Raw genomic sequence first — 27,938 nt, 5'->3', positions numbered from 1 at the left:
GGGCGGACTTAGAGTCCGCGTGATTCACTATTCGTTATGGCAAAAGATACACCGAAAACCTACTCCAGCTCTCAGCAGGCGTAAGTTTTCTGCTGTGCGCACCGGCGTGCACGGCATTTATGTAGAGGCAGTCCGCCTCTACATAAATCTCCATAGCGCCGGAGCTGCGGGGACATTTTTAAGTCCGGTGCAGAAAACACCAGACTTAATAAATGTCCCCCCATAGAGAATTGCACATGTAATACAATGACTGGCTCATTTTTAACGTAGATCACATTGCTGCCCATTGTGTTGAACTGTCATCGTGATTCTATTCGAGAGCAATACCACAGGAGAAATGCTGCCACAGGCCTCCTGTATCCGTTGTTTCAGGTGCCCCACATCCTGGATCTTCACGGATCACACCACAGCCCACGGCATGTCAATAACTCAATAATGAATAAAGCTATGTTAAAAATGAGCCCGTCATTGTTTTTCTTGTGTGATTCTCTATGTGTTTGATGTGTCACATGACCCCCTTCTCATTGAAAAAGTTGAATCCAAAATGGCAGCTTTGCAGATGGGCATCAACCAGCTTAAAATGTTTCCCCCCTCCCATGCCACCAATAGTAAAGTGATATCAGCAACCACTGCCATTGTTATCAGGGTCTATTCATACTTATGGCCCACCCTGTGAGTGTGTGTGTGTGTATATATACACATACATATACACACAGTGGTACCTTGGTTTAACAGTAACTTGGATTAAGAGCATTTTGCAAGAAGAGCTCACAGTTTTTCAAAATTCTAACTTGGTGTAAGAGCATTGCTTTGGTTTAAGAGCTCCCTGTACTGGGTGGGAGGGGGAGTGGGGGAGGGGCATGGCCTGCATAGCGGGGTCTACAGCCCTGTACTCTGACCCAGGAAGTCTCCCTCAGCTTCCAAATCATAGCAGATCAGGCTGGGGCTTGCATCGGGGGACAGGACTGGGGAGGTAATCTTGCAATAGCTGTAACCCCTCTCTCCCCGGACAGAGATTTCTGAATTTATGTGACCACAAATGTCTTGCTCATATATAATATATAATATGCCTGCACTCACACTCAGTTATACACACTGCTGATATATTCCTTCACTCACACTCAGCTATAGACACTGCTGCTATAATATGCCTGCACTCACACTCAGCTATACACACTGCTGCTATAATGTACCTGCACTCACACTCCGCTATACACACTGCTGCTATAATGTGTCTGCACTTACAATAAGATATACACACTGCTGCTATAATGTGCCTGCACTTACACTCAGCTATACACACTGCTGCTATAATGTGCCTGCACTTACACTCAGCTATACCTACGCTGCTATAATCTGCCTGCACTTACACTCAGCTATACACACTTCTGTATAGAGAAGTTTCTGTCACTGTCCTTCTGCAACTCTTTGTGATTCTCACATCCTGATTGCTGAACACACCCCTTCCCCATTGCTGTCATGTGACCACACAGACCTCTGACAGCAGCCCTGCTTCTCTATTCTATCCTGTTGTACTACGCTACTGCATTATGGGGATCTGCAGCTCCATCCTGTATCTACAAACTGCTGCTGTGTTATCAGGGTTATACAGTTACTATACATTATACTCCACATGCTGCTATACTGTACAGTAACTTATATATGACATATCCAGCTGCTGTGTTATCAGGGTTATACAGTTACTATACATTATACTCCACATGCTGCTATACTGTACAGTAACTTATATATCACATATCCAGCTGCTGTGTTATCAGGGTTATACAGTTACTATATATTATATACCACATGCTGCTATACTGTTCAGTAACTTATATATCACATATCTAGCTGCTGTGTTATCAGGGTTATACAGTTACTATACATTATACACCACATGCTGCTATACTGTACAGTAACTTATATATCTCATATCCAGCTGCTGTGTTATCAGGGTTATACAGTTACTATATATTATACACCACATGCTGATTGTTATACTGTACAGTTACTTATATATCACATATCCAGCTGCTGTGTTATCAGGGTTATACAGTTACTATACATTATACACCACATGCTGATTGCTATACTGTACAGTAACTTATATATCACATATCCAGCTGCTATGTTATCAGGGTTATACAGTTACTATACATTATACACCACATGCTGCTATACTGTACAGTAACTTATAATATCACATATCCAGCTGTTTCTCATTGTTTATTTCATCTGTTCTACATGTTATTCCGAAAAAAAAACAACATTATTTTGGGGTGTGGAACCAATTGTCTGCATATCAGTTATTTCTTATGGGAAAATTTGCTTTGGCTTAAGAGTGGATTTGGATTACAAGCACGAATTATGTTCGCAATCCAAGGCACCACTGTATATAATAATACCTCGGTGTTCAAAAGTTTCTGAATTTGAATTATTCAGTATTCAAATGAAAATTTACCCAGAAGTAACGTTTGGAATTCGAACTTTACTCGGTATCTGAACATTGCAAGTGTGGATGGTGGGTTGTACCTGGTGAGTTTAGCACTGGTGAGGCTTCACATAGAGTACAGTACTGTATAAGATTGCTGGAGTTTATATACAGTACAGTAGTAGTACAGGCAGTGCACCACCATCTCCCATCCTGTACTGTATAAGATTGCTGGAATGCATATACAGTACAGTAGTAGTACAGGCAGTGCACCACCATCTCCCATCCAGTACTGTATAAGATTGCTGGAGTGCATATACAGCACAGTAGTAGTACAGGCAGTGCACCGCCATCTCCCATCCTGTACTGTATAAGATTGCTGCAGTGCATATACAGTACTGTAGTAGTACAGACAGTGCACCATCTCCCATCCTGTACTGTATAAGGCTGCTGCAGTGCATATACAGTACAGTAGTAGTACAGGCAGTGCACCGCCATCTCCCATCCTGTACTGTATAAGATTGCTGGAGTGCATATACAGTACAGTAGTAGTACAGGCAGTGCACCACCATCTCCCATCCTGTACTGTATAAGGCTGCTGCAGTGCATATACAGCACAGTAGTAGTACAGTAGCAGTGTCCCAGAGTAGGTGTGGCTGCTGTGTTTTCTTGCCCACCTATAGTCAGGTATTTCCGTGTAGGACTCTCTGGGTGAATTGTATCTGCATTCTGCCTGTATCTTCTATTAATACCAATGATTTCTATTTCTGCTGCACTGCTTATTTTATGCCACTAACCAATCAGTGAGCTGGGTGCCTCAAGTGATTTGGCCAATCACTGTCCAGTATCAAAGCTTTTCTATTGTGTTCTGCCCAATCAGGGATGAGTTTATTCCCCTGAGGAGATGGAGTCCTGAGAGGATTTCTGTGAGGGAGCTGCTGTCATGGCTCCCCAGCTAAAGACCCCAAACCAAGGAGTGTGTTATTTCTCTAAAAACAACCTCATCTTATGTTTCGCTACAGGCCTACTGAGGAGACTTAGGTGAAAAAGGACTGAAGGGACCACCTCTACTTACACTGGGCGGCTGCTATGTTCTCTCTCCTGACAACCAATGCAGGACTACTAGTCAGTGACTAGGTAAGCAGATAAAGCAAAGACTCCACTGCAATTCGCTAGGTTTCCCTAAGGGGCCCTCCAGCGGCTAGCTTCACCCATAACCTGGGACCTACATTTCCTGCTCTATGTCACTATGTGCTCATAGACAGCAAACAGATGGAAGATTTATACCCATGGGTGCAGGTACTCTCTCCCAGAGCCCACAGCTCAGTACCTCAGGGCCTAAGTAGAGGCCCCCAATAATCCTATAGTAACCCTCAGTGCACCCCTCTCTCCTCTCTAAGCTACAGGATTCAAAGACTTTCCTATTTAATAAATTATTCAAGCATTATTCCTCCAGGGAGAAACTGTGTCCAAATCTACAGATACCCAGCTCAGGGATTGGGAAAAAAAAAAAAAAAATATATATATATATATATATATATATATATATATATATATATATATATATAACATTTTCAAGATGAACGCACTGCTATACAGGTGTAGGTAATGGAAGCAAGCAGGGACTTGACAAAACAAACCCTCCAACTTCAATATGTATCAGGGATCTTGCAGCACTCCAAGAAACGTGTTATTATTCTATACATGGCAAATTCCCATGCAACCTTTCCGCTCCTCAGTGGAGCCTTTCTCAAGCACACATACACAGCTCTGCTCCACACACATCACACACAGCTCTGCTGCATATACATCACTTCATCCAGAAGCGAAATTAGGGGGGGGGAGGCTCCTGGGCCCACACTGGCAGGGGCCCACTAAAGTCCCAGATGGTTAATGCTGTCTGTGGAAGATATTTCAGACACCCTTAATACGTCCTGCTCCTGGGGGCCCCACTCAGTCACCTGATGCTGCCCCTGGCCGGGGATGTTCTGCTCACTCCTCTCATGTTGCACGGCAGATGTAGCTCCTCCCCCTCAGCTACACACTGCTCTGCATAGGGCTGTGTATGAGGAGGGGAGGAGGGGCAGCCATGTGAGGAGAGGAGCCCAGGGATCCTGCAACTGGATGGCTGCCAGGTGTATGGCTGACTGAAGAGGAGCAACAGCAGCTGACATTGAGTAATCATCATTATCATCATCATCAGTGTGTCTGTCAGGCTGCTGTGTGCTGTAAGTTGTATTGGGCAGACTGAGTGAGGGGAAGTACAGAGTGCCCCCCTCCTGATGCTGGAGCCTGGACATCTCTGTACAGGCAGCAGCTTCACTGAACTTGTTTTAAGTTTATTCATTTTCTGCCAATACGTTTGCCCCCCTCCCCTGTGCAGAGCTCGGTGCAGCATGGTTGTTGTTTTTATTATCTACCCCCTAAACAGCAACATACAATATGTCCCATCTGTGCCCCAACAGTGTCATCTCCAGTGTGTTATCTCCCCTCCCCCACCCAGAATGCCTGCAGTCTTTTACCTCCCCTTAGGCTATGCTCACACTACGTAAGTTCCATGGAAATCACGGCCGTTGTTTTAACAGCCGTGATTTCCACGGAACTTACGCAGTGCTGCAGGCTGAAGGGATCCCGGCCAGAGTGTATACACATAGTATACGCTCCGGCCAGGATCCCTAGCGGCGCCGTAAAAAACTGACATGTCAGTTTTCTGCGGCCGCTATTCAGTGAATAGTGGCTGCAGAAAACCATGTCAGTGCACACTATGGATCGAGCAGCTCTGGCCGCAAGCTCCATAGTGTGTAGTGGAGAGTTATGAACAGAACTCTGGGGCAGGGCCGTCTTACCCATTGGGCATGGTGGGCGGCTGCCCGGGGGCCCTTGCGTCCTAGGGGGCCCCTGCCCGCTGTCACAGCAGGCAGGGGCCCCCTAGGACGCAAGGGTCCCCGGGCAGCCGCCTACCACGCCTAGTGGGTAAGACGCCCTCGGCGCCCCCCCTTGCCCTTCTCTCTCTTGCGACCGCAAGCACTTTCTTGCTTGCGGTCGCAAGAGGAAATCCGGCCCCCGGCTGATGTGGCGCTCCCTGGGGGATTCTCAGGGAGCGCACGCATCAGGAACCGCAGTTCGCATCGCTGGGACTTCCTGTACCGGAAGTCCCGGCCCGGGCACACACTGAGCTTCCGGATGTGTGCGCTCCTTGAGAATCCCCCAGGGAGCGATGCATCAGACGAGGGCAGAAGAAGTGAAAACAGCAGCGACGGGGGAGCGCTTGTTAGGTCAGTTGTGTGTTTGTTTGTTTTTATCTGCTGTGCAGGGGGGAGTGATCTGTAAGGGGGGAATACGGGGGAGCCATCTATACGGGGGGGGGGGGGGATACAGGGGGGAGCCATCTATAAGGGGGGAATACGGGGGAGCCATCTATACGGGGGGATACAGGGGGGAGCCATCTATAGGGGAGATACAGGGGGAGCCATCTATAGGGGGGGATACAGGGGGAGCCATCTATAAGGGGGTAATACGGAGGAGCCATCTATAAGGGAGGGATACAGGGGGAGCCATCTATAAGGGGGTAATACGGAGGAGCCATCTATAAGGGAGGGATACAGGGGGAGCCATCTATAAGGGGGTAATACAGGGGGAGCCATCTGTAAGGGGGGAATACAGGGGGAGCCATCTATAAGGGGGAAATATGGGGGAGCCATCTATAAGGGGGGAATACGGGGGGGAGCCATCTATAAGGGGGTAATACAGGGGGAGCCATCTATAAGGGGGGAATATGGGGGAGCCATCTATAAGGGGGGAATACGGGGGAAGCCATCTATAGGGGGGGAATATGGGGGAGCCATCTATAAGGGGGGAAAACGGGGGAAGCCATCTATGGGGGGGATACAGGGGGGAGCCAACTATAGGGGGGATACAGGGGGAGCCATCTATAAGGGGGTAATACAGGGGGAGCCATCTATAAGGGGGGAATACGGGGGAGCTATCTATACGAGGGGGGGATACAGGGTGGAGCCATCTATAAGGGGGGAATACGGGGGAGCCATCTATAAGGGGGGAATACGGGGGAGCCATCTATACGGGGGGGGGATACAGGGTGGAGCCATCTATAAGGGGGGAATACGGGGGAGCCATCTATAAGGGGGGAATACGGGGGAGCCATCTATACGGGGGGGATACAGGGGGGAGCCATCTATAAGGGGGTAATACGGAGGAGCCATCTATAGGGGGGGGATACAGGGGGGAGCCATCTATAAGGGGGGAATACAGTGGAGCCATCTATAGGGGGGGATACGGGGGGAAGCAATCTATAAGGGGGGAATACAGGGGGAGCCATCTATAGGGGGGGATACAGGAGGGAGCCATCTATAAGGGGGGATACAAGGGAAGCCATCTATAAGGGGGGAATACAGGGGGAGCCATCTGTACGGGGGGAATACAGGGAGAGCCATCTATACGGGTGGATACAGGGGGAGCCATCTATACGGGGGGATACACGGGGAGTCATCTATACGGGGGGATACAGGGGAAACCATCTATAACGGGTGGATACAGGGGGACCCATCTATAAGGGGGGGATACAGGGGGAGCCATCTATACGGGGGGGATACAGGGGGAGCCATCTATACGGGGGGGATACAGGGGGAGCCATCTATAACGGGTGGATACAGGGGGAGCCATCTATAAGGGGGGGATACAGGGAGAGCCATCTATACGGGGGGATACAGGGGGAGCCTTCTATAAGGGGGTAATACAGATGTGCAGTTTGTAGAGAGATGAGGATGGTGACAGAATGAGGAGCCTAATATGTCTGTCTGGAAGATTCTGTGGATTCGTGGCTCGTGGAGCAATCTATAAGGGGGGGATACAGGGGGAGCCATCTATAAGGGGGGGATACAGGGGGAGCCATCTATACGGGGGGATACAGGGGGAGCCATCTATAAGGGGGGATACAGGGGGAGCCATCTATAAGGGGGGGATACAGGGGGAGCCATCTATAAGGGGGTAATACAGGGGGGACCCATCTATAAGGGGGGATACAGGGGGAGCCATCTATAAGGGGGTAATATAGGGGGGAGCCATCTATAAGGGGGTAATACACACGGAGCTATCTATAAGGGGCCAATACAGGTGTGCAGTTTGTAGAGAGATGAGGATGGTGACAGAGTGAGGAGTCTAATATGTCTGTCTGGCAGATTCTGTGGATTCGTGGCTCGGAGAAGTTCTCATAACAGCCCAGGGCAGATGGAGAAGAAGATGAAAAGGGAAGAACTCCGATCAGAGAAGACATTTCCTGTGAGTCACTTGATGTAACTGCACTGTAATGTATTTGGTGTATAGAACCTGTGTAGAGCTGGGTACCTCTATATGACTGGATGAAGTGATAGTGATATGTGTACAGTGGATTAGTCAGTATGCGGTGGTAATATTTGTTGCTTGTTATCTGGCATATATATAAAGAAGGGCAAAACAACATGTCTCATATAGACAGAGGGGTAACAACATGACTATTATATTATATACACTCACCGGCCACTTTATTAGGTACACCATGCTAGTAACGGGTGGTCTTCTGCTGCTGTAGCCCATCTGCCTCAAAGTTGGACGTACTGTGCGTTCAGAGATGCTCTTCTGCCTTCCTTGGTTGTAACACTTGGCTATTTGAGTCACTGTTGCCTTTCTATCAGCTCGAACCAGTCTGCCCATTCTCCTCTGACCTCTGGCATCAACAAGGCAATTCTGCCCACAGAATGTTTTTCCTTTTTCGGACCATTCTCTGTAAACCCTAGAGATGGTTGTGCGTGAAAATCCCAATAGATCAGCAGTTTCTGAAATACTCAGACCAGCCCTTCTGGCACCAACAACCATGCCACGTTCAAAGGCACTCAAATCACCTTTCTTCCCCATACTGATGCTCGGTTTGAACTGCAGGAGATTGTCTTGACCATGTCTACATGCCTAAATGCACTGAGTTGCCGCCATGTGATTGGCTGATTAGAAATTAAGTGGTAACGTGCAGTTTGACAGGTGTACCTAATCAAGTGGCCGGTGAGTGTATAAGCCATGTTGTTTCCCTGTATATTGTATTATACAGTATACATACAGGGAAACAACATGGTTCTCATATATAATAGTCATGTTGTCGCCCCTCTGTATATATGAGACATGTTGCACTGGTGTGACAATAAATCCTGCAGATTGCTGTTGGAAGTGCCGTCTGCATTGCGTTTTTTGGATACTTTGAAGCCAACCTGGTCTGGTTTGGTGAGGCATGCACGCACGGTTATTTTTTGTTTTTGTGCTGCTGAGAGACTGTGTTGTGAATTAAAGTTTATGTTAACAATAATTTGTATTTTTTATCGTAAGTAATTGTACTGGCTAGGGGCGGGGTTGCAAAGATGGGGGTTTTTGATGGCGGCGGCCGCGGGGTGGGGGTGGGGGGCAATTCGCACCTCTGCCCAGGGGCCCATAATGCTGTTAAGACGGCCCTGCTCTGCGGCGCTGAAGATGATCCGGCCGGGACTGCAGTACCAGAGCCTGGATGATCTTTTCAGAGACCGGCCGCTTCGTGGTCTCTTACATAGTATGAACATAGCCTTAGAACATCTCCCATGCAGAATATGGGAGATGCTCTGTCAGTGAATGCATCTAGGAAATAAAGGTCTTGTCTTACCGTTGAAGTGACGTATCCATGCCACATATGAATTTGTATAATTATCAAGAATGGACTTTAATATCTGAACAAGCTTATTATTAACGTTTCATTATACACTAACACTTTGTGTGTTTTTGAATTGAACTTGCTATATTGCTACCACTGAAATTGGGAATGTATGGGGTTAACTGATGTAATTATCCCAGTATCTGCCTTTTTTGTTCATTTTTAATGGAGTAAAGAAATAAAGAACAAACTTTTATCGGAAGTGCTGACCTATTTTTGCCTTTCTCTGTATACTTCGACTCTGGTCGTGCACTGGCTGGGTGAGCTGAGTCTACTAATTACGTTAATTATCCCAGTAACCTACAACACATGATGGACACTTTTGAGAACCAATGACCACTATGTAAGATTTTTTTGTACACCTGTATATAAACCCACTGTTATGGTCACACACTGCGCTTGGAGATGGCGAAGATTGTTCGCTAAAATGTTGCTCCTTGGCATTTCGTGTGCTGCACTGATTTGTTGAAGATTTGATGGAATAAAACACCGCTTTTTTCACGTTATACCTGAGTGCTGTGGTCTATCTACTAGATAGATAGATAGATAGAAGAAACATAGATAGATAGATAGAGAGAGAGATAGGAGATAGATAGATAGATAGATAGATAGAAGATGGAGGAGTGGCTTAGCTATGGAGCTGTGAGGACGTGCAGCTCAGGAGCTCCGGTCCTACACACGCCAGAACTGCCGAAACCCAGACCTTCCATGCTCCAAAAGTGATGTCCAAAGCCTACGGCTCCCGCAGCGCAGCTGCTGCCACGAGGTGTCATGGCGCCCACAGAACAGCAGCTTGCAGGTATCGCTCTGCCCAGCCTGACCCCGCTTACGGGGATTACTGAGCTAATGCCAGCGTCACAAACTGAGGTCTTCCCGTCCCTCCTAGACACACCAGGCCCGTGCGGTACGGTGCCCCAGTCACTAAGGGCCTCATCTCCCACTCCTGCGCCACAACATGGCTCCCCGGCAGCCCTGGTACAGGCCGAACTGCAGCTGCTACGTGGCCTCATACAAGCACTGCCCTCTAAGCAGGACCTGGACACAGTGGTACAACGAATTGAGGCGGTCCAACAACAAGCCCTAGACGCAGTCAGGGAGGATGTCTCGGCCCTGTCCTCTCGTACAGCAGGAACTGAGACCGACATTACGTCCCTGGCTACCAGGGTGTCAGCCTTGGAGGCTGCGGCCTCTGACTCCCAACAACAGCTCCTGACACTAACTATGCTCCTGGATGATCAAGAAAACAGGGGCCGCAGGAATAATGTTACACTGAAGGGACTGCCAGAGAGGGGTGCCCAAGATAACCTACAACACCGGGTCACCACCATATTCAATCTTGACACCCACAGACCTGAAGATGCCACCTTCACTATTGATCGTATACATAGAGTGGCCAGAGCACAGATGCCTGAGTCAGGAGCACCGAGGGATGTTTTGTGCAGGCTCCACTTCTATACCGACAAGGATCTGATACTGCGGGAAGCCAGAGACTTTGGCCACATAATATATGAGGACACAGAGATTAAGCTATTCCCTGATGTGTCTGCACGCACGTTATATATGAGATGCCTATTACAACCCCTGCTGGCTGTGATCAAGGAGAAGGGCGGGACTTATCGCTGGGGACACCCGTTCCATGTCATTGTGAAGAAAGCTGACCGCTGGTTCTACTTGCGATCCCCGGATGACCTTCGAGACCTTTTTGCCTTTCTGGAGGCTGAACCTATCCCGGTACCCAACTGGCTGACTACACCACGTCCCACGCGGCCGTCGAACCGGAGGAGGCGCTCTCCACCCCCTGAGAGGAGACGCGCCATCTCGTCTTCCCCAGACCGAGGATCACCTGCCGGCCGAGATCTCTCCATCAGCATGCCGCTGGAAGCCTGATGACTTCGCATAGCTCAATTTCAGTCTCCTGCAGGGACTGGGCACACCTGTGTTTACTCTGGGGGACTTACCTAATGTTGTGGGGTGGCTTAGTCTGCTAGCAGGGGATGCAGATCACCCAGGGTTAGCGGTGGTAAGAGACGATGCTTCTCTTATTGGGTATGATCCCCCAGTTCCTGGACACTGTTAGCCCCCTTCTATGATTCCATTCTGGATCCCACCCCTACACCCATATGTCTTATCCCCTTGCTCAGTGGCCTTGGAGTGTGGTCCCCTTAACTGGCGGGCGGGGGTCCCTTTCCCCTTATGATGCAATGGACCTCGTCCCTGGATTTTCTCAACACTAGAGGGTTCCCTGGCTTGCTTACTAATTCTTGTCACCCTGTTTGCATTTCTGTTTGACTTTGGTCTGGTTTAAGTATTGTGCCCGGGGGTTACCCCTCTCCTTTGGGGTGGGGGCCTCCCTGGGTCCTCCCCGGCGTCCTTTTAGATCGCATGGCTGGACAGGATCTGGGGCTCCACCATGGTTTTCTACTCTCCCACTTTCTCATCCCTTGGAGTAGGGTTCCAATTTGGACCCACCCACGGGATACTTCTGGGCTTTGCCCTTGCATTCTGGTTGTTTGTGACTAGGATTTTTTCCGTCTCTACTTTCTCCTTCTTACTTCCACTTCTCTTCCTTCTACTCCACACCCCCCCCCTTTTTTTTCTTTTTTTTTTTTTTTCTCTCTTCCCCCCCCTCCTACCCTCTCCTTCCTTCTTTTTCCCCTCTTTGTCTTTGTTTCCCCTTCGCCTCCTCTCCCCCCAGGGCATCATGGCGTCCAGGCCACCTAATCTCCGGATTGGTTCCCTGAACGTTAAGGGTCTCCATGACCCCGGCAAAAGATCAATTCACAGGAACTTTCTCAGGAAATTTAAGTTACATGTTGTGTTCTTACAAGAGACGCATCTATTACAGTCCAACCAGATCTCCCTGACTAATGCTTCCTTTCCATTTGCCTACCACAGTTTTTCCCCAAACTCGAAATCTAGCGGTTCCAGCATACTGATCTCCAAGGACTTACCATGGGAATACGTGGCTACGCAGACTGACGAGGAAGGTAGGATGGTCCTCTTGAAGGGCTGCATCGCCACGCACCTTTTCACATTCGCCTCTTTCTATATACCTACCACGGGTCAGAGTCAGGCTATCGCCTCGATGCTTGAGACAATGGACGATTTTGCAGAGGGTGCTCTGGTATTAGGGGGGGACTTTAATGTAGTATAAGATCCCACCATGGATTCATCTACCGGCTCCTCCCACCTGAGCGCGGCCTCACTACGCCGTATTGGGGACACTCTGCATGAGCACAGACTGGTTGACGCTTGGCGACTTAGTCACCCAACGGAGAAAGACTATACGTTCTACTGTCCAGCGCACAATGTATATTCCAGACTGGATTATATCTTCTTACGCCACCGGGACCTGTCTCTGCTTGTGAGAGTGGACATTGATAGTATAACCTTTTCAGATCACGCCCTTGTGGTGGTCAACCTAGACTTTCCTTGCCTGCAATGCCCCCAATGGCAGTGGACGCTCAATGCATCACTCCTTCAGGATCTGGTTTTTCGGAAGGATGTGGAAACCACGCTCCTGGATTACTTTCAAACTAATTCCACTCCGGAGGTGGGTCCGCTCTCGGTGTGGGAGGCCCACAAATGTGTGGTAAGGGGGGTGTTGGTACGCCACGGGGCACGTCTTAAGAGAGAGAGAGATTACAAAAAACTCTAAGACTACTTGATCAACTTAGGGAGGCGGAGACTGCACACAAGATGTCCCCGACACCGGTGCACACCTCTGCACTCCTGCAGAAAAGGGATGAATTGAGGTCACATCTTTTGCACAACGCCAAGGCAACACTGGTGAAATGCAAAAGATACTACTATGAACATGGCAATAAACCAGGCAGGGCGCTGGCTAGGGCCCTGCGAGCACAGCAAGCTCGCTCCTACATATCCATGATCAGGTCCACTCAAAACAGGCCGCTCAATCTCCCGATGGAGATCGCCGGGGCGTTCCGCGAATATTATGCCAATCTGTATTCAATAAACTCTTCTAACCCTGCTACTCTCGGTGAAGGCTTTCGTGGGCGCATACGGCGGTACCTATCGGAAGCGGGCATGCCGAGGATGGAGGACTCCGTAATAGAGGATCTGGAAAGGCCCATATCATCGGGTGAGCTGGCTACGGCAATTTCAGATTCACAAACTGGTAAGGCCCCAGGACCGGACGGGTTCTCGTTGCTCTACTATAAGACATTCCAGAAGCAACTTGCCCCTCACTTCCTGGCTGCCTTCAACTCTGCCTCCTCCATCGGGGAGCTGCCCCTGGATACCACACGAGCCCAAATAGCTGTTATACCGAAAGAGGGCAAAGATACCTCATATTGCAGTAATTATCGTCCCATCTCGTTGCTGAATGTGGACCTTAAGTTGTTCTCCAAAATCCTCGCTACAAGACTGTCTCCCCTGCTGGAGAGGACCATTCACCCTGACCAGGTGGGCTTCATGCCAGGAAGAGAAGCCAGGGACAACACATTGCGGGCCATTGACCTGATTCACAAAGCAAAAACTCTGGGTTTACCTTTAATGCTCCTATCAACTGATGCTGAGAAAGCTTTTGATAGGGTCAATTGGCCCTTTATGATGGAAACACTCCGGTTCTTGGGCATGGGTCCTGTCTTTATGAACTGGATCTCTGCTCTGTATAGAACACCAAGAGCCAGGGTTAGGGTGAATGGTCTTCTCTCGGAGGACTTTGCCATAAAAAACGGTACGAGACAGGGCTGCCCCCTGTCCCCTCTAATCTTTATTCTTACTCTAGAGCCACTACTATGTAAGGTTAGAGCTAACATGGATGTGGGAGGAGTCCCGGTGCGAGACACGGTTGACAAAGTGGCTGCCTACGCAGACGATTTATTATTTTTTATTGCTAACCCACGTGTCTCCCTCCCGTCTCTGATGGGGGAATTGGAGGAGTTCTCACGCCTCTCGAATTTTAAAATCAACTTTTCCAAATCAGAGGCTCTTAGTTCAGGGCTCCCAAGTTGCCTGGTGTCGTCGCTCCAGGACTCCTTCCGCTTCAGATGGGCTGCCACGTCCATTAAATACTTGGGCATCTCCCTGCCAGCAGATCTTGGCAAACTATATACATTGAACTTTCCTCCATTACTGCAACGAATACAATCACAATGTGCTGTGTGGTCCAGGGGCTACTTCTCCTGGTTCGGCAGATGTTCGAGCTTCAAAATAACTATTTTACCCAAACTACTTTATTCCTTTCAGTGTATCCCCTGACAGATTCCTCCATCCTTCTTTAAATCACTAACTTCCCTACAAATTAAGTTCATATGGAATGATAAACCATCCCGACTAAAACGCTCGATTTTGTGTCGACCTAAACGTGCCAGGGGGGGTGGGATTGCCAGACATTCGTACTTACCACACTGCAGCGCTTCTGACCAGGGCTATAGATTGGTTCCGCCACGCAGAGGTGAAACCTTGGGTAGGAGTGGAACAATCTTTCACTAAGATCCCCCTGAAGTGCCTCCCTTGGCTGCACCCATCTGACCTGCCGGGACTACGCTCACATCCTACTATCGGCCCCACACTTTTGGCCTGCGCCAGCTCGAACAGCCGCTCCTATGTGCTGCCTCATAGATCCCAATGCTGCCCGATACTGGGGAATCCTGACTTCCCTTTCAGCTTAGATGATCCGGTTTTCCGTTCTTGGATTAAAGCGGACAAATTCCGAGTGGAGATGTTTAGCTCTGGCACGGACTGTCTCTCCCGATCAGCATTGGACAGCATGGTGGAACCCACCCCCTTAGGCCCCTAGCGTGTTGCACAAGTGCGCCACTTCCTCCGCTCACTGCCCTCTCCTACCGCATACAGTGAATCCAGGTCCTGCTTTGAAGCATTATGCTTAGATTCTGGTAGATTGAGACATTCCCTTTCTCTCACGTACGCTGCCTTGATGTCACCCCCTCATCAGCCTGCCCCGGATTACATGCTTAGGTGGGAAACTGACCTGAATCTTACTTTGTCCTCACGCCAAAGGGAGAAAGTGTTCTCCCTCGCTCACAAGTCGTCCATTTGCTCTGGCATCCAGGAAACTGGATATAAGATTCTGACCCGTTGGTACAGGGTCCCTGCAAAACTACATGCGATATGGCTCGAGGTGGACCCGGTGTGCTGGCGATGTGGTGTTGAAGAAGGGACACACCTACAAATTTTCTGGTCCTGTTCACTCCTGACTCCCTTTTGGGATGCTGTGAAGAGGGCTATTTTGCAAGTCACTAACACCTCGGTAACTCTCTCTCCTGCCCTGTTTCTTCTTCAGCACTGCTCGCTCTCGACAGCAGTATACAAGAAGTCCTTACTTCGATTTTTGGTGATGGCTGCTAGAGCCTGCATTCCTTTATATTGGAAAAAAACGACACATCCCCCTTTGTCTCTCTGGGTTGCTAAGGTTAACGACCTGCAGCGCATGGAGGACTTGACCTCCTCCATACAGAACACAGGAGCCAAGTACACAAAAACTTGGTACGCTTGGCTAGCCTTTAAGGACACGCCTGAATATGCGTCCCTGTTGAATGTGATGCCGTAGGGTCGAGGACCCCGACCCGGGCCTTATCCGTTGGGTGTATCGAACCTCTCAACCTGAGGACTTGTGACGCCATCGTGCTCTGGATACCCCTCCCCCTCTCCCCCACCAACCTTACGTAGTACCTGCCCTCCCTCTTCTTCCTTACCCCTAACCCCCCCCCCCTTTTTTTTTGTTTTGTTTGTTCTCCCTCTCTCCCCTCTTCCCCCCCTCTTTCTCCTCTCCGGGCTCATTCTGCCCATTCTACCTATTTCTCTACCTCTCTCTTATTTCTCTCGGTCCTCTTGGGCCATCTGACCTTACTTTATTTTGTTTTCTTTGTTGGTTACACCCTTTCCGGGTGCTGTTCTATGTTAAAAATGTAACTAGGCGGTGGGAGAGGGCGCGGCATGGCCCTTGCCTGGCCGGCTGGCTATGGGTTTCCTGGTTTATTACTCTTATGTTTGTGTGCAGAATACTACCTTATGATCTGTATATTATGACTACTCTGGTTTATATTAGGAGGAATGACGGGCGTATTGCCGCGTCACCTCTGGCTGTCCACAAAAATAAAGAATTAAAAAAAAAAAAAAAAAGATAGATAGATAGATAGGAGATAGATAGATAGGAAATAGGTAGATAGATAGATAGATAGGAGATAGATAGATAGGAGATTAGGAGATAGATAGGTGATATGGTGCGTTTACACGTAACGATAATTGGCCCGATCGTACGATAAACGATGTCGGAGTAACAATTTTTTTTTTCATAACGAGCAGCGTTTAGACGGTACAATATATTGTACGGAAAATTCGTTGTGCAATCGTTTTGCGAACGCTTAAGCCTATCTCACACATTGGTTAAATCGGCGAACGACTGTTCACACGGAACGATTTGCGAATTTTTTGCGAACGACGAACAACGATTTGATAACATGTTGAAAGATCAAAATGCGCGATGTATCGTTCGTCGTATGATCGTTCGCTGCGTTTACACGTACGATTATCGTTCGAATTCGATCGTTATCGCGCAAATTCGTACGTTAATCGTTACGTGTAAACGCACCATTAGATAGATAGATAGATAGGAGATAGATAGATAGATATGTATGTTATTTCAGCAGCACTGCCAGTAGTGTGAACGGGTGCCTGTTGTAGTCCCAACCACGGACTTCCTAATATATCTGAAGTAGATTCAATGGCACTCCCAAATAGATGCAAAAATCAGTGTTTATTCCAGTGTCCAAAAATAAGTTGTCACAGCACAGCAATAAGCCTATTGCTGTGCTGTGACAACTTATTTTTGGACACTGGAATAAACACTGATTTTTGCATCTATTTGAGAGTGCCATTGAATCTACTTCAGATAGATAGATAGATAGATAGGGGTTACAGACTGGCCCCAAATCTGGAGAAACTACCCATTCCGAAGGTAGGGGTTGACACCGGTCCTTCTCCAAAGGAAAAAAGGAACAGCATCCCAGGGACCAGGACTCATCAGACCGCATGGGATCCGCACGGATGTGTGAAATGGGCCCAGCTTCCCCTCCGTGGTTCTGGGTTGGATCTGATCTTCTGCAGGATTAGTCACGCTATAGTCCTGCAGAAGATCGGATCATACCAGGAACCACGGAGGGGAAGCGGGGCCAGTTCACCCGTCCGTGCGGATCCCGTCTGATGAGTCCTGGTCCCTGGGATGCTGTTTCTTTTTTCCTTTGGAGAAGGACCGGTGCCAACCCCTACCTTCGGAATGACCGTGATGCAGGTGCCAAGACAGCATAATAACAGAAAATGTTTTATTACGTATCTCTTTAAAGAACATTCTATGGCATATATCCTAGTGGCGTTTCCCAAGACATTCGATGAACCAATATTGTCCTTGCCAGATGCTTATCTTGTGTTCGGATTTAATACCTACCTTACATTGGATTTTCAAGTTGTTCTAAGAATATATTCACACAATGCGTTTTGCATTGCACAAATATTGCACTGAGATTGCACAAGATGGTGCCTGAAAAAAGGATCATCTGGATTCAATTACCACCAATGGACTGTTTCGTCCCTTACTATGATGGACACAATTCTACACCAATCACCGAGTGATGTGAAATGTTATTGACAACTGTATAGACCAATTATTTTGCACTATTCACATATATAATGATGTCATGAAGTTCACTGTTTGCACTTGAAAATGGCGGGTGTACCGCCGAAACGTCGTGTCTTGCTGTGTTGCACCATGTAATTTTTTCTTTTGAATAAATTGGAAGTTTTTCACTTTATTGGAGTGCCGTGGATCATCACTACTATCTACACAGAAGGTTCCTGGTCTGAACTACTGCCACCCAAGCGTGTTTTCTGTTGTACCACTCAACATCCCTGGATAGATAGATAGAAAGATAGATAGATAGATAGATAGATAGATAGAGGAGATAGATAGATAGAGGAGATAGATAGATAGATAGATAGATAGATAGATAGATAGATATCCTTGTATGGTAGCCTTGTCTACCAAACCAGAACCAGTCAGACCCCCAGACTGTCCTATACATCAAGCTTATTACAAGGTATACAGACCCCCTATGACATCCTTTATAATCAGCAGTTGGAACATCCAAGGTCTGAACGCCTCAGCCTTTGGATGTAAAGTAAACGATCCGGACTTCACCCAGAGTCTGGAAAACCGTGACATCCAAATCCTCCTAGAAACCTGGACTAAAGCAGAGAGTGAGTCCCTGGTGCCCACTGGATACAGGGAAATCTCCGTCCCGGCCCTGAAAAACAAAACCACTAAACTAGGCCGCTGTTCAGGAGGAATACTAGTGTGGTACAAAGCAGAGTTCCATGAGCAGATCAGACCGGTGAAGCGAGGAGACAGCCACATCAGGATGAGAATAGACCGCTCCATCCTCACCTCCCTCTCTGACATCTACCTATGTGCTGCCTACATACCACCCCCAGAATCCCCTTACTACAACCCTGAAACCTTCGAAATCCTGCAAAAGGAAGCCGCCGACTATTAAACCCGCAGCAAAGTCCTTATAATTGGAGATCTCAATGCCAGAACAGGTAGGGAAAGAGACTACCTGACTGCAGACGGAAACATCTATGTATATGGGGCAGAGACTGGATATGATAGCTCAGTACACATGGAGAGGAACAGCTATGACAGCACAGTGAACAAGAGTGGCAAAAAATTGTTGAATCTCTGCCGAAGTTTGGGGCTCCACATCCTCAATGGTCGCACCAAGGGAGACTCCCTAGGAAGGACTACCTTAAACTCCCATGTGGGCAGCAGTGTAGTGGACTACGCCATCACAGACATGGACCATTCAGACATTGGGGCCTTCATAGTCAATCCACAATCACACCTGTCGGACCATAACCAGATAGTCCTTTATATGAAGTCCACAAACAAACCACCGGGACAAAAACCCCATCAGGTCGGACTTTTCCCACTACATCCATCCTACAAGTGGTCCAAGATGTCGGCTCCCAAGTATAAAGAGATACACACTGAACCACAAATCCAAGGGATGCTCAACAACTTTAACAAGGTGTACCAGAGTAACCCACAAGGAGTGGACCAAGCGGTAAGGGACCTTAATAATATATTCTACACCATGGCAGAAATGGCTGACCTGCAAAAGAGTAGCCACAAGAAGGCAAAAGAAAAAAATCCTAGCGCTTGGTTTGATAAGGAGTGCAGAGATGTACGGAAGACCCAAATAAAAAGCACAGAGACCCCAACAACACCAAACTGCGGGAGGCCTATGACACAACACAAAGGCAATACAAAACCCTTCTCAGAAGGAAAAAACAGGAGTATACCTTAACTAAGCTCACCCAGCTCCAAGACGCCCTCCAAGAAAACTCCTTCTGGGAACTATGGAACCACCTGGGCACAAAGGGGAAGGAAAGTACCCTCCACATTCAGAGCGGCAACATCTGGCTCCAATATTTCAGAGACCTCTATGGAGACATCCCGAAAGAGGAACGGAACCCGGACCAAGAACAAATTATATCAAAACTGAAGAGCATGGAGGAGATACTGAAGGACTTCCAAAACCCTCTGGACTCACCTATAACACTGCAGGAGATTTCAGAGAGACTATCCACTATAAAGTGTAAGAAAGCCAGCGGTACTGACGGCATCCCACCCGAAATGATCAAGTACAGCCCACCAACAATACAGGCGGCCATAGCAAAACTGTACAACATTGTGCTGAGCTCTGGCTACTTCCCTCGTGCCTGGAACCAAGGTGTCATAACCCCAATACACAAGAGCGGGGACAGGTACGACCCGGCCAACTATCGGGGGGTATGTGTCATCAGCAACCTGGGGAAACTCTTCAACAACATCCTGAACCAGAGAATCCTCAGCTTCCTCACCCAGCACAATGTCCTCAGCAAAAGCCAAGCAGGGTTCATGCCAAACCACCGCACCACGGACCATGTCTATACCCTGCACCGCCTCATCCAGAGCCACGTCCACAACACAAAGAAAGGAAAAATATACGCCTGTTTTGTGGACTTCAAAAAGGCTTTCGATTCGGTGTGGCACCCAGGATTGCTTCTAAAATTGCTGGAGAGTGGAATAGGGGGAAAGACCTATGATGTCATCAAAAGTTCCTACACTGGGAACCAATGCTGCATGAAGGTAAATGGGAAGAGAACGGCTTATTTCCAGCAGAGCCGAGGAGTCAGGCAGGGCTGCTGCCTCAGCCCAACACTCTTCAACATTTATATCAATGAGCTGGCAATAGCCCTGGAGTCCTCCTCAACACCAGGTCTCACCCTCCATGACACCGAGGTGAAATTCCTTCTGTATGCGCATGACCTTCTCCTCCTCTCACCATTTGAGAAAGGTCTCCAAGACCAGCTAGCCATCCTGGAGAAGTTCAGCACCACATGGGCTCTACCCATCAACCTAAAAAAGACCAACACTATGGTGTTCCAGAGAAGGAAAACAAAGTCAGCCGGGTCCCCCACCTTCACGCTACACAACCAGCCCCTTACAGCCACCAGCAGCTACACCTACCTGGGCCTAATAATAGAACAGACGGGGAGCTTCAAATCTGCCATCGAGATGCTGAGAGACAAAGCCTGCAAAACCTTCTACACCATCAGAGGACAATTCTACCACTTTAAGCCACCTGTCAGGGTTTGGCTTAAAATCTTTGACTCCATTATTGCACCAATCCTCCTGTATGGCAGTGAGGTCTGGGGTCCTCACACTTCCCCCGACTGGTCAAAATGGGATTCCAGCCCAACGGAAATCTTCCATCTGGAGTTCTGTAAGCATCTCCTCCAGGTCCATCGGAGCACCTCCAACTGTGCCTGTAGAGCAGAGCTGGGCAGATTCCCCCTACACCTAACTATCCAGAAGAGGGCGCTGTCATTCTGGGGCCACCTACATGGTAGTAGTGAAGGTTCCTACCACCAAAAAGCCTTGCTAAACCAAGGGGCCCCAGGCAAAACAGAGCCCCAAAACACACCCTCTGGATCCCAGCCCAACCAGACAATCCCCCCATACCAGCTCACAAAAGCCGGGATCAGGAAAACAATAACCAGGAGACAAGAAGAATACATCCAAGAATGGAGGGAGGAGGTCAGAGCATCCCAGAAGCTGGCCGTGTACCAGAGCCTGCAGAGGGAGTATAGACTGGCCCCATATCTGGAGGAGCTTCCCAACCCCAGAGACCGGAAAACCCTGAGCCGCTACAGGCTGAGCGCCCACAACCTGGCCATCGAAACCGGGCGGCACCGACAGACGTACATCCCCAGGGAGAGCAGACTGTGCCAGCAGTGCGACCAGGAGGCCGTGAAGGATGAGGCCCACTTCCTGCTACACTGCTCCAAATACTCAGCAGTGAGGGACACTCACTTTAGGAGACTCTCCAATGTCCTCCCAGGCTTCTCCACTATGGAGGAGGAAGAGAAACTACCCATCCTGCTGGGGGAAGAAGAGACCACAGCGACCATAGCGGCACAATACGTCACTGCCTGCCATAGACTGAGAGGAGTGTGATACGTCATGGACTCCAATACCCCAGCCCCGATAGGTCATGTACTCTGATACCCCGACCCTGAATGTATCCCCCCCCCCCACCATGATGCATCATGAACCCCTGTACACCGACCCCAAGTGAATCCCATTTCCTCAACCCCCTATTCTCCACATGCTTTGGCAATGCTAATGTATAACTTGGACCTGCCAATAAAGCTTTTTTGATTTGATAGATAGATAGATAGATAGATAGATAGATAGATAGATAGAGGAGATAGGAGATAGATAGATAGATAGATAGATAGGAGATAGATAGATAGATAGATAGATAGGAGATAGATAGATAGATAGATAGATAGGAGATAGATAGATAGATAGATAGATAGATAGATAGATAGATAGATAGATAGATAGGAGATAGATAGATAGATAGATAGATAGATAGGAGATAGATAGATAGATAGATAGATAGATAGATAGATAGATAGATAGGAGATAGATAGATAGATAGATAGATAGATAGATAGATAGGAGATAGATAGATAGATAGATAGATAGATAGGAGATAGATAGATAGATAGATAGATATAGGAGGAGATAGGTAGTGGTGCCGTTTCAGCTATGTTTTTCTAACCTTAGATAACCCTTTTCATTTTTACATGGTTCTATATGGGAAATGTAGAAGCCTCTATAACTTCCCTCACTCCTTATTCACTACTGCAGTGGTATATAGCCTTTGTTATTCAGAAAACATTGTCATCTGCCAAGGATCCCTATGGGTAACATAATCAGTTGGGGGCCCGATGAGCCTCACTCACCCTCCTCAGGCTGAACCCCTAGCTACACCCCTGACTCCAGCTCATCCAGCACAGCAGAGTCCTGCATACACTGAGCAGCAGCCCCTGATCATGTGACTCCTCCTCCTCCATGTGACTGATCACATGACTGTGACATCATGGCAGGTCCTGGAAGCACACCGCTCCTGTGGCTTCCTGACTTGTTTATCAACTGCTGCTGGACTGCCCGCCCCTTGCCCCCTGAGCACCAATCACTGGAGAGGAGGAGAGGCCAGACACAAGGTACATATTGAAATCCTTCCTGCCCCTCCCCCTCCTCCTGCTAGTGTGCTCTGCTGCTGCTGCCGCCTCCTGGGATCTGCCCACTGGCTGCCAGACAGGTAGGAGATTTACAGTGTTCAGGGGAGAGGGGGCATCCAGCTGTGCTAAGGGGGAGGGGGGCAGTATGGAGGGATCACATTGGATAATCCCTTTAAGCGCTCCCAGAGTTATATTTGTTAATTTTTTTTCTATGACATCACAGGAGCTCAAACATCTTACACATTCATAACTTGTCTCTTCCTATCGATGTGCCGGACAAGTTGTACTTTTTCTTCCCATTCTTTATTATACATTGTATCCTCTACTTTCTATTCATCTCTCCAGGATCCTCTGCTGATATCTTCTATATAAGAGACCGACCCATCAACCATGGAGAGAGACAGAGACAAGATGGCCGAGAGGATAATAACCCTCACCCTACACATACTCTTCCTGCTTACTGGGGAGGTGAGGGATTCTGGGAGTGATGTCATCATGACATCATTCTTATCTATGGAATAACAGATGGATAGGACTGGGGAGGTGAGGGATTCTGGGAGTGATGTCATCATGACATCATTCTTATCTGTGGAATAACAGATGGATAGGACTGGGGAGGTGAGGGATTCTGGGAGTGATGTCATCATGACATCATTCTTATCTATGGAATAACAGATGGATAGGACTGGAGAGGTGAGGGATTCTGGGAATGGATGGAGTGATAGTAATGTGTCTCTCCATACACAGGATTACACAGTAGTGAAGAAGTCCTCTAGTGGGCGCTGTGGGGCCCCTGGGTGTGAAGGATGGGGAAGAACCCTGAGCCCAATCCCGGGGCCCCTGATACATGAGGAAATGGAGGAAGAGAAGATCCTAGAAGTCACCAACAAGATGGTGGAGCTGCTGAGTGGAGAGGTGAGACTGTGGCTGCTGGGAATGCTGGGACATTATACAGTAACACCACTGGAGGGGTGGGGGGGATGACTGTGTGATCATTGTGTGTGTCAGGTTCCTATAAGGTGTCAGGACGTGGCGGTCTATTTCTCCATGGAGGAGTGGGAGTATGTAGAAGGACACAAGGATCAGTACAAGGATGTGATGCCGGAGGATCAGCAGCCCCTCCCATCAGCAGGTAATAGACAGGACTATATACACACCTCCTCTCTGTATTATCTGGATGGAAAGAATGAATTCAGTCTCTGTATGTGTTCCCTCCAGTCAGATCCAGTAAGAGAACAGCACCAGAGAGATGTCCCCATCCTCTTCTCCCACAGGATCAGGATCAGGTAGATGGAGATGTTCCCTATGATCTGTACATCCCACCTGACTTCTCCTACTGTCTGACGACTTTTACAATATTTCTCTCACATCTTATGAATCAGGGGGAAGATGGGAACAATATTAATGCTCCAGAGACAGATATGAGCGGTGATGAGCAGTATAAGGAGGACATCACTACATGGAAGGATCTGAACTATATCAATGCCACTGTCAAGGTGGTAAAAGAAGAAGAAGAGGAGACATACATGAGCGGTGATGAGCAGTATAAGGAGGAAGTTACTGTAGGGAAGAAACTGAACTGTTTTAATACTACAGACATTAGGGTAAAGGAGGAGACGGATGAAGAAGAAGAGACAGATGACAGCAGTGATGAGCAGTATAAGGAGGACATCACTACAGGTAACCGCCCAGGTGAGTAGTGACCACTAAATGCAGAGAACAGTCACACATTCTCCTCAGTCACCGGCTGTAACTATTCTGTGTGGAATATTATAAGCTCTGTGTCCTGTCAGTTTTCCAGCTATATAATCATTCAGCCTAAGGTCTAATATAATATAGATGAGGATGTGACGCGGCTGCAGGTAATAACACATGATGTGTGTATAATATATGGAATACTGCCATATAATATGTGTGCGCTGTGCCGCCCTGTAGCTGGGTTGTGCTTCACTATCTGGAGAAAAGTGCGGCACTGCCAGCAGAACATTTCCCGCCTGATGAACATGTCTCCAGTTCTGTTAGAATTTCCCACACTTGAATAGTCGTGTCCCACCGGCCCCCGGACTGATGGCGTCTGTAGCTTTTATACATTTCCCTCTATTTCAACCTTTAAACTCTATAAGACCTGAACTCAAGGTCATAGAGGACTTTTCAATGGGTTTGGCCAATATTCATAACCAAACTCCGCCTGAGAACAACATAGAGTTCCTGCAGATGATGTTTTATTACCCTTAATGCATAGTGACGCTGGAGGCCTGTGTTACTCTATGAGCCAGATCACACGGAGCAAAATCTTCAGAATTAGTTGAATCTACCGGCCTCAGTGTGTCAGTGGGAGAGCTCGCCCGTCTCCGCTTCTGCCGTTCTATAATTCTTATTATGTTACGTAAAAAAGAGTAACTTTCCATGTCTGCAATATGTTTAAGCTTCTATTACTGGGAAATCAGAGAAATGGTGTTTTCTCCTTTGCAGATGATTCTACCAGGAGCTCAGGGGGACATCAGATCTCCTCAGAGGATCATATCACACAAGATACATATGAGGAGCCGTCCACTATCCCAGATACACCCTCAGCCCCTCACAGCAAAGATCTCTCATCTCATCCTGTTATACAAGTCCCATCTTCTGCTCCATCACAGCAAGCTGACATTTACAGAGAAGACGATAAACATCAAAGAGAAAAGACAGGAAAGCCGCAGTTTTCATGTTCACAATGTAAAAAGATCTTTGCTTTTAAAAAAAACTTAAAGAGACATCAGAAAATTCACACAGAAGAGAAGCCATTTTCATGTTCAGATTGTGGGAAATGTTTTACTCGGAGATCATCTCTTGTTATACATCAGAGAACTCACACAGGGGAGAAGCCATTTTCATGTTCAGAATGTGGGAAATGTTTTACTGGGAAATCACATCTTGTTAAACATCAACAAATTCACACAGGGGAGAAGCCATTTTCATGTTCAGAATGTGGAAAATGTTTTAATCGGAAATCATATGTTCTTGAACATCAAAAAATTCATACGGCGAAGAAGTTATTTTCATGTTCAGAATGTGGGAAATGTTTTAATCGGAAAGCACAGCTCCTTGAACATCAAAAAAATCACACAGAGGAGAAGCTATTTTCATGTTCAGAATGTGGGAAATATTTTAGTGGGAAATACCATCTTGTTAAACATCAACAAATTCACACAGGGGAGAAGCCATTTTCATGTTCAGAATGTGGAAAATGTTTTTCTTACAAATCACATCTCGTTACGCATCAGAGAACTCACACAGGGGAGAAGCCTTTTTCATGTTCAGAATGTGGGAAATGTTTTACTTGGAAATCAATTCTTCTTGAACATCAAAAAATTCACACAGGGGAGAAGCCATTTTCATGTTTAGAATGTGGGAAGCGTTTTACTTGCAAGTCAAATCAACTTAAACATCAAAAAATTCACACAGGGGAGAAGCCATTTTCTTGTTCAGAATGTGGGAAATGTTTTACTTGGAAAAAATGTCTTCTTGGTCATCAAAAAATTCACACAGGGGAGAAGCCATTTTCATGTTCAGAATGTGGGAAATGTTTTATTGATAAATCAGAGCTTGTTAAACATCAAAGATTTCACACTGGAGAGAAGCCATTTTCATGTTCAGAATGTAAGAAATGTTTTACTCAGAGATCATCTCTTGTTACACATCAAAGAATTCATGCAGGAGAGAAGCTATTTTCATGTTCAGAATGAGAGAAATGTTTTGATCACAAATCAAGTCTTCTTGAACATCAAAAAATTCACACAGGGGAGAAGCCATTTTCATATTCAGAATGTGGTAAATTATTTAGTCAAATCAAATATTCTTGAACATCAAAACATTCCCACGAGTAGAAGCCACTTTCATGTTCACAATATGTGAAATCTTTTAGTCAAAAATTAAGTCATCTTCAACATTAAAACATTCACACGGGAGTACTTACTTTCATGTTCAGAATGTGGAAAATATTTTGTTCTGAAATTACCTCGTTAGCCATCAAAAAATTCAAACAAGGAAGAAGCCGTTTTCATGTTTAAAATGTACGAAATGTTTTACTCAAAAAATAATTCTTGTTGAGCATCAGAGAATGCACACAGGGGAGAAGCCGTTTTCATGCTCAGAATGTGGTAAATGAATATAAAGGATTGTAAATAATTATAAAGAAAATTCACACGGGTGATGACTGTATGTTGTGGGAGTAATGCCAGGAGATGTTGTAGGAGTAATGCCAGGAGGTGTTGCAGGAGTAATGCCAGAAGGTAGTTGAAGGTATATATTACCATATTTTATAATATTTTATATTTCATCTGCAACTTTGTCGCTTCCTTTTAATACTGGGGGGAATAAACTAAGGTCATGTTACTGATGAACTCGCTGTGATTATCCTTCCAGACATTACAAAGTTGCAGATAGGGACTTGTTTACATCATCCGTGTCAGAAGGGAGGGGGAGAAAAGCGCAAAGATTTTTTTTAGGTGTATACATAGATAGATACTGTGTGTGTGTGTGTGTGTGTGTGTAAATAAATATGTATATATAATATAGGGTGGGCTATAAGTTTGGATACACCCTGATGAAAATGGCAGTGGTGTCTGATATCACTTTACCATTTGTGGCATGGGAGGGGGAAAACATTTGATGCCAGGTGACGCCCATCAGCAAAGCTGCCATTTTGGATTCAACTTTACTTTTTTCAATAGGAAGGGGGTCATGTGACACCTCAAACACATAGGGGGACATGTATCATCTGGCGTAATGTGATTTTCGGCGGAAAGTGCCGATTTGCGAATGATTCTATTCGCAAATGGCTGATTTGCGAATAAATATTCGCAAATCGGCACTTTTCGCCGGGTACGCCAGGGGGCGGGAAGGGTGTGTGGAGGGGGCGGAATGGGGGGGGGGGCGGACTTAGAGTCCGCGTGATTCACTATTCGTTATGGCAAAAGATACACCGAAAACCTACTCCAGCTCTCAGCAGGCGTAAGTTTTCTGCTGTGCGCACCGGCGTGCACGGCATTTATGTAGAGGCAGTCCGCCTCTACATAAATCTCCATAGCGCCGGAGCTGCGGGGACATTTTTAAGTCCGGTGCAGAAAACACCAGACTTAATAAATGTCCCCCCATAGAGAATTGCACATGTAATACAATGACTGGCTC

At 47.2% G+C, this 27,938-nt stretch overlaps 2 protein-coding genes across 2 annotated transcripts in view; both read left to right on the top strand.

Moving 5' to 3' along the window:
- LOC138786842 (zinc finger protein 850-like) overlaps positions 1–27,938 on the top strand; it is a 96,059-nt gene that overhangs the window by 4,100 nt on the left and 64,021 nt on the right. The gene's annotated exons all lie outside the window — the stretch shown is intronic.
- Positions 3,021–26,957, top strand: LOC138786737 (oocyte zinc finger protein XlCOF22-like). The gene is made up of 5 exons (XM_069963748.1): positions 3,021–3,568; positions 23,115–23,901; positions 23,988–24,055; positions 24,152–24,461; positions 25,242–26,957. Exons 2-5 carry the CDS (start codon positions 23,817–23,819, stop codon positions 26,492–26,494), a joined length of 1,716 nt encoding a protein of 571 aa, XP_069819849.1. The 5' UTR covers positions 3,021–3,568; positions 23,115–23,816; the 3' UTR covers positions 26,495–26,957.

This window comes from Dendropsophus ebraccatus, chromosome 3 (assembly GCF_027789765.1).
Source record: "Dendropsophus ebraccatus isolate aDenEbr1 chromosome 3, aDenEbr1.pat, whole genome shotgun sequence".
NCBI classification, from domain to species: domain Eukaryota; kingdom Metazoa; phylum Chordata; class Amphibia; order Anura; family Hylidae; genus Dendropsophus; species Dendropsophus ebraccatus.
Note: the sequence above shows the minus strand (reverse complement) of the source record. Positions and strands in the feature narration are given on the sequence as shown.

Bases quoted from the DNA above. Each gene is read 5' to 3' on its own strand.
- LOC138786737 (XM_069963748.1), top strand. From the start codon at position 23,817: ATGGAGGAGTGGGAGTATGTAGAAGGACACAAGGATCAGTACAAGGAT. The intron at 23,902-23,987 runs GTAATAGACAGG...TGTTCCCTCCAG, and splicing joins GCAGCCCCTCCCATCAGCAG to TCAGATCCAGTAAGAGAACA. The intron at 24,056-24,151 runs GTAGATGGAGAT...CTTATGAATCAG, and splicing joins TCCCACAGGATCAGGATCAG to GGGGAAGATGGGAACAATAT.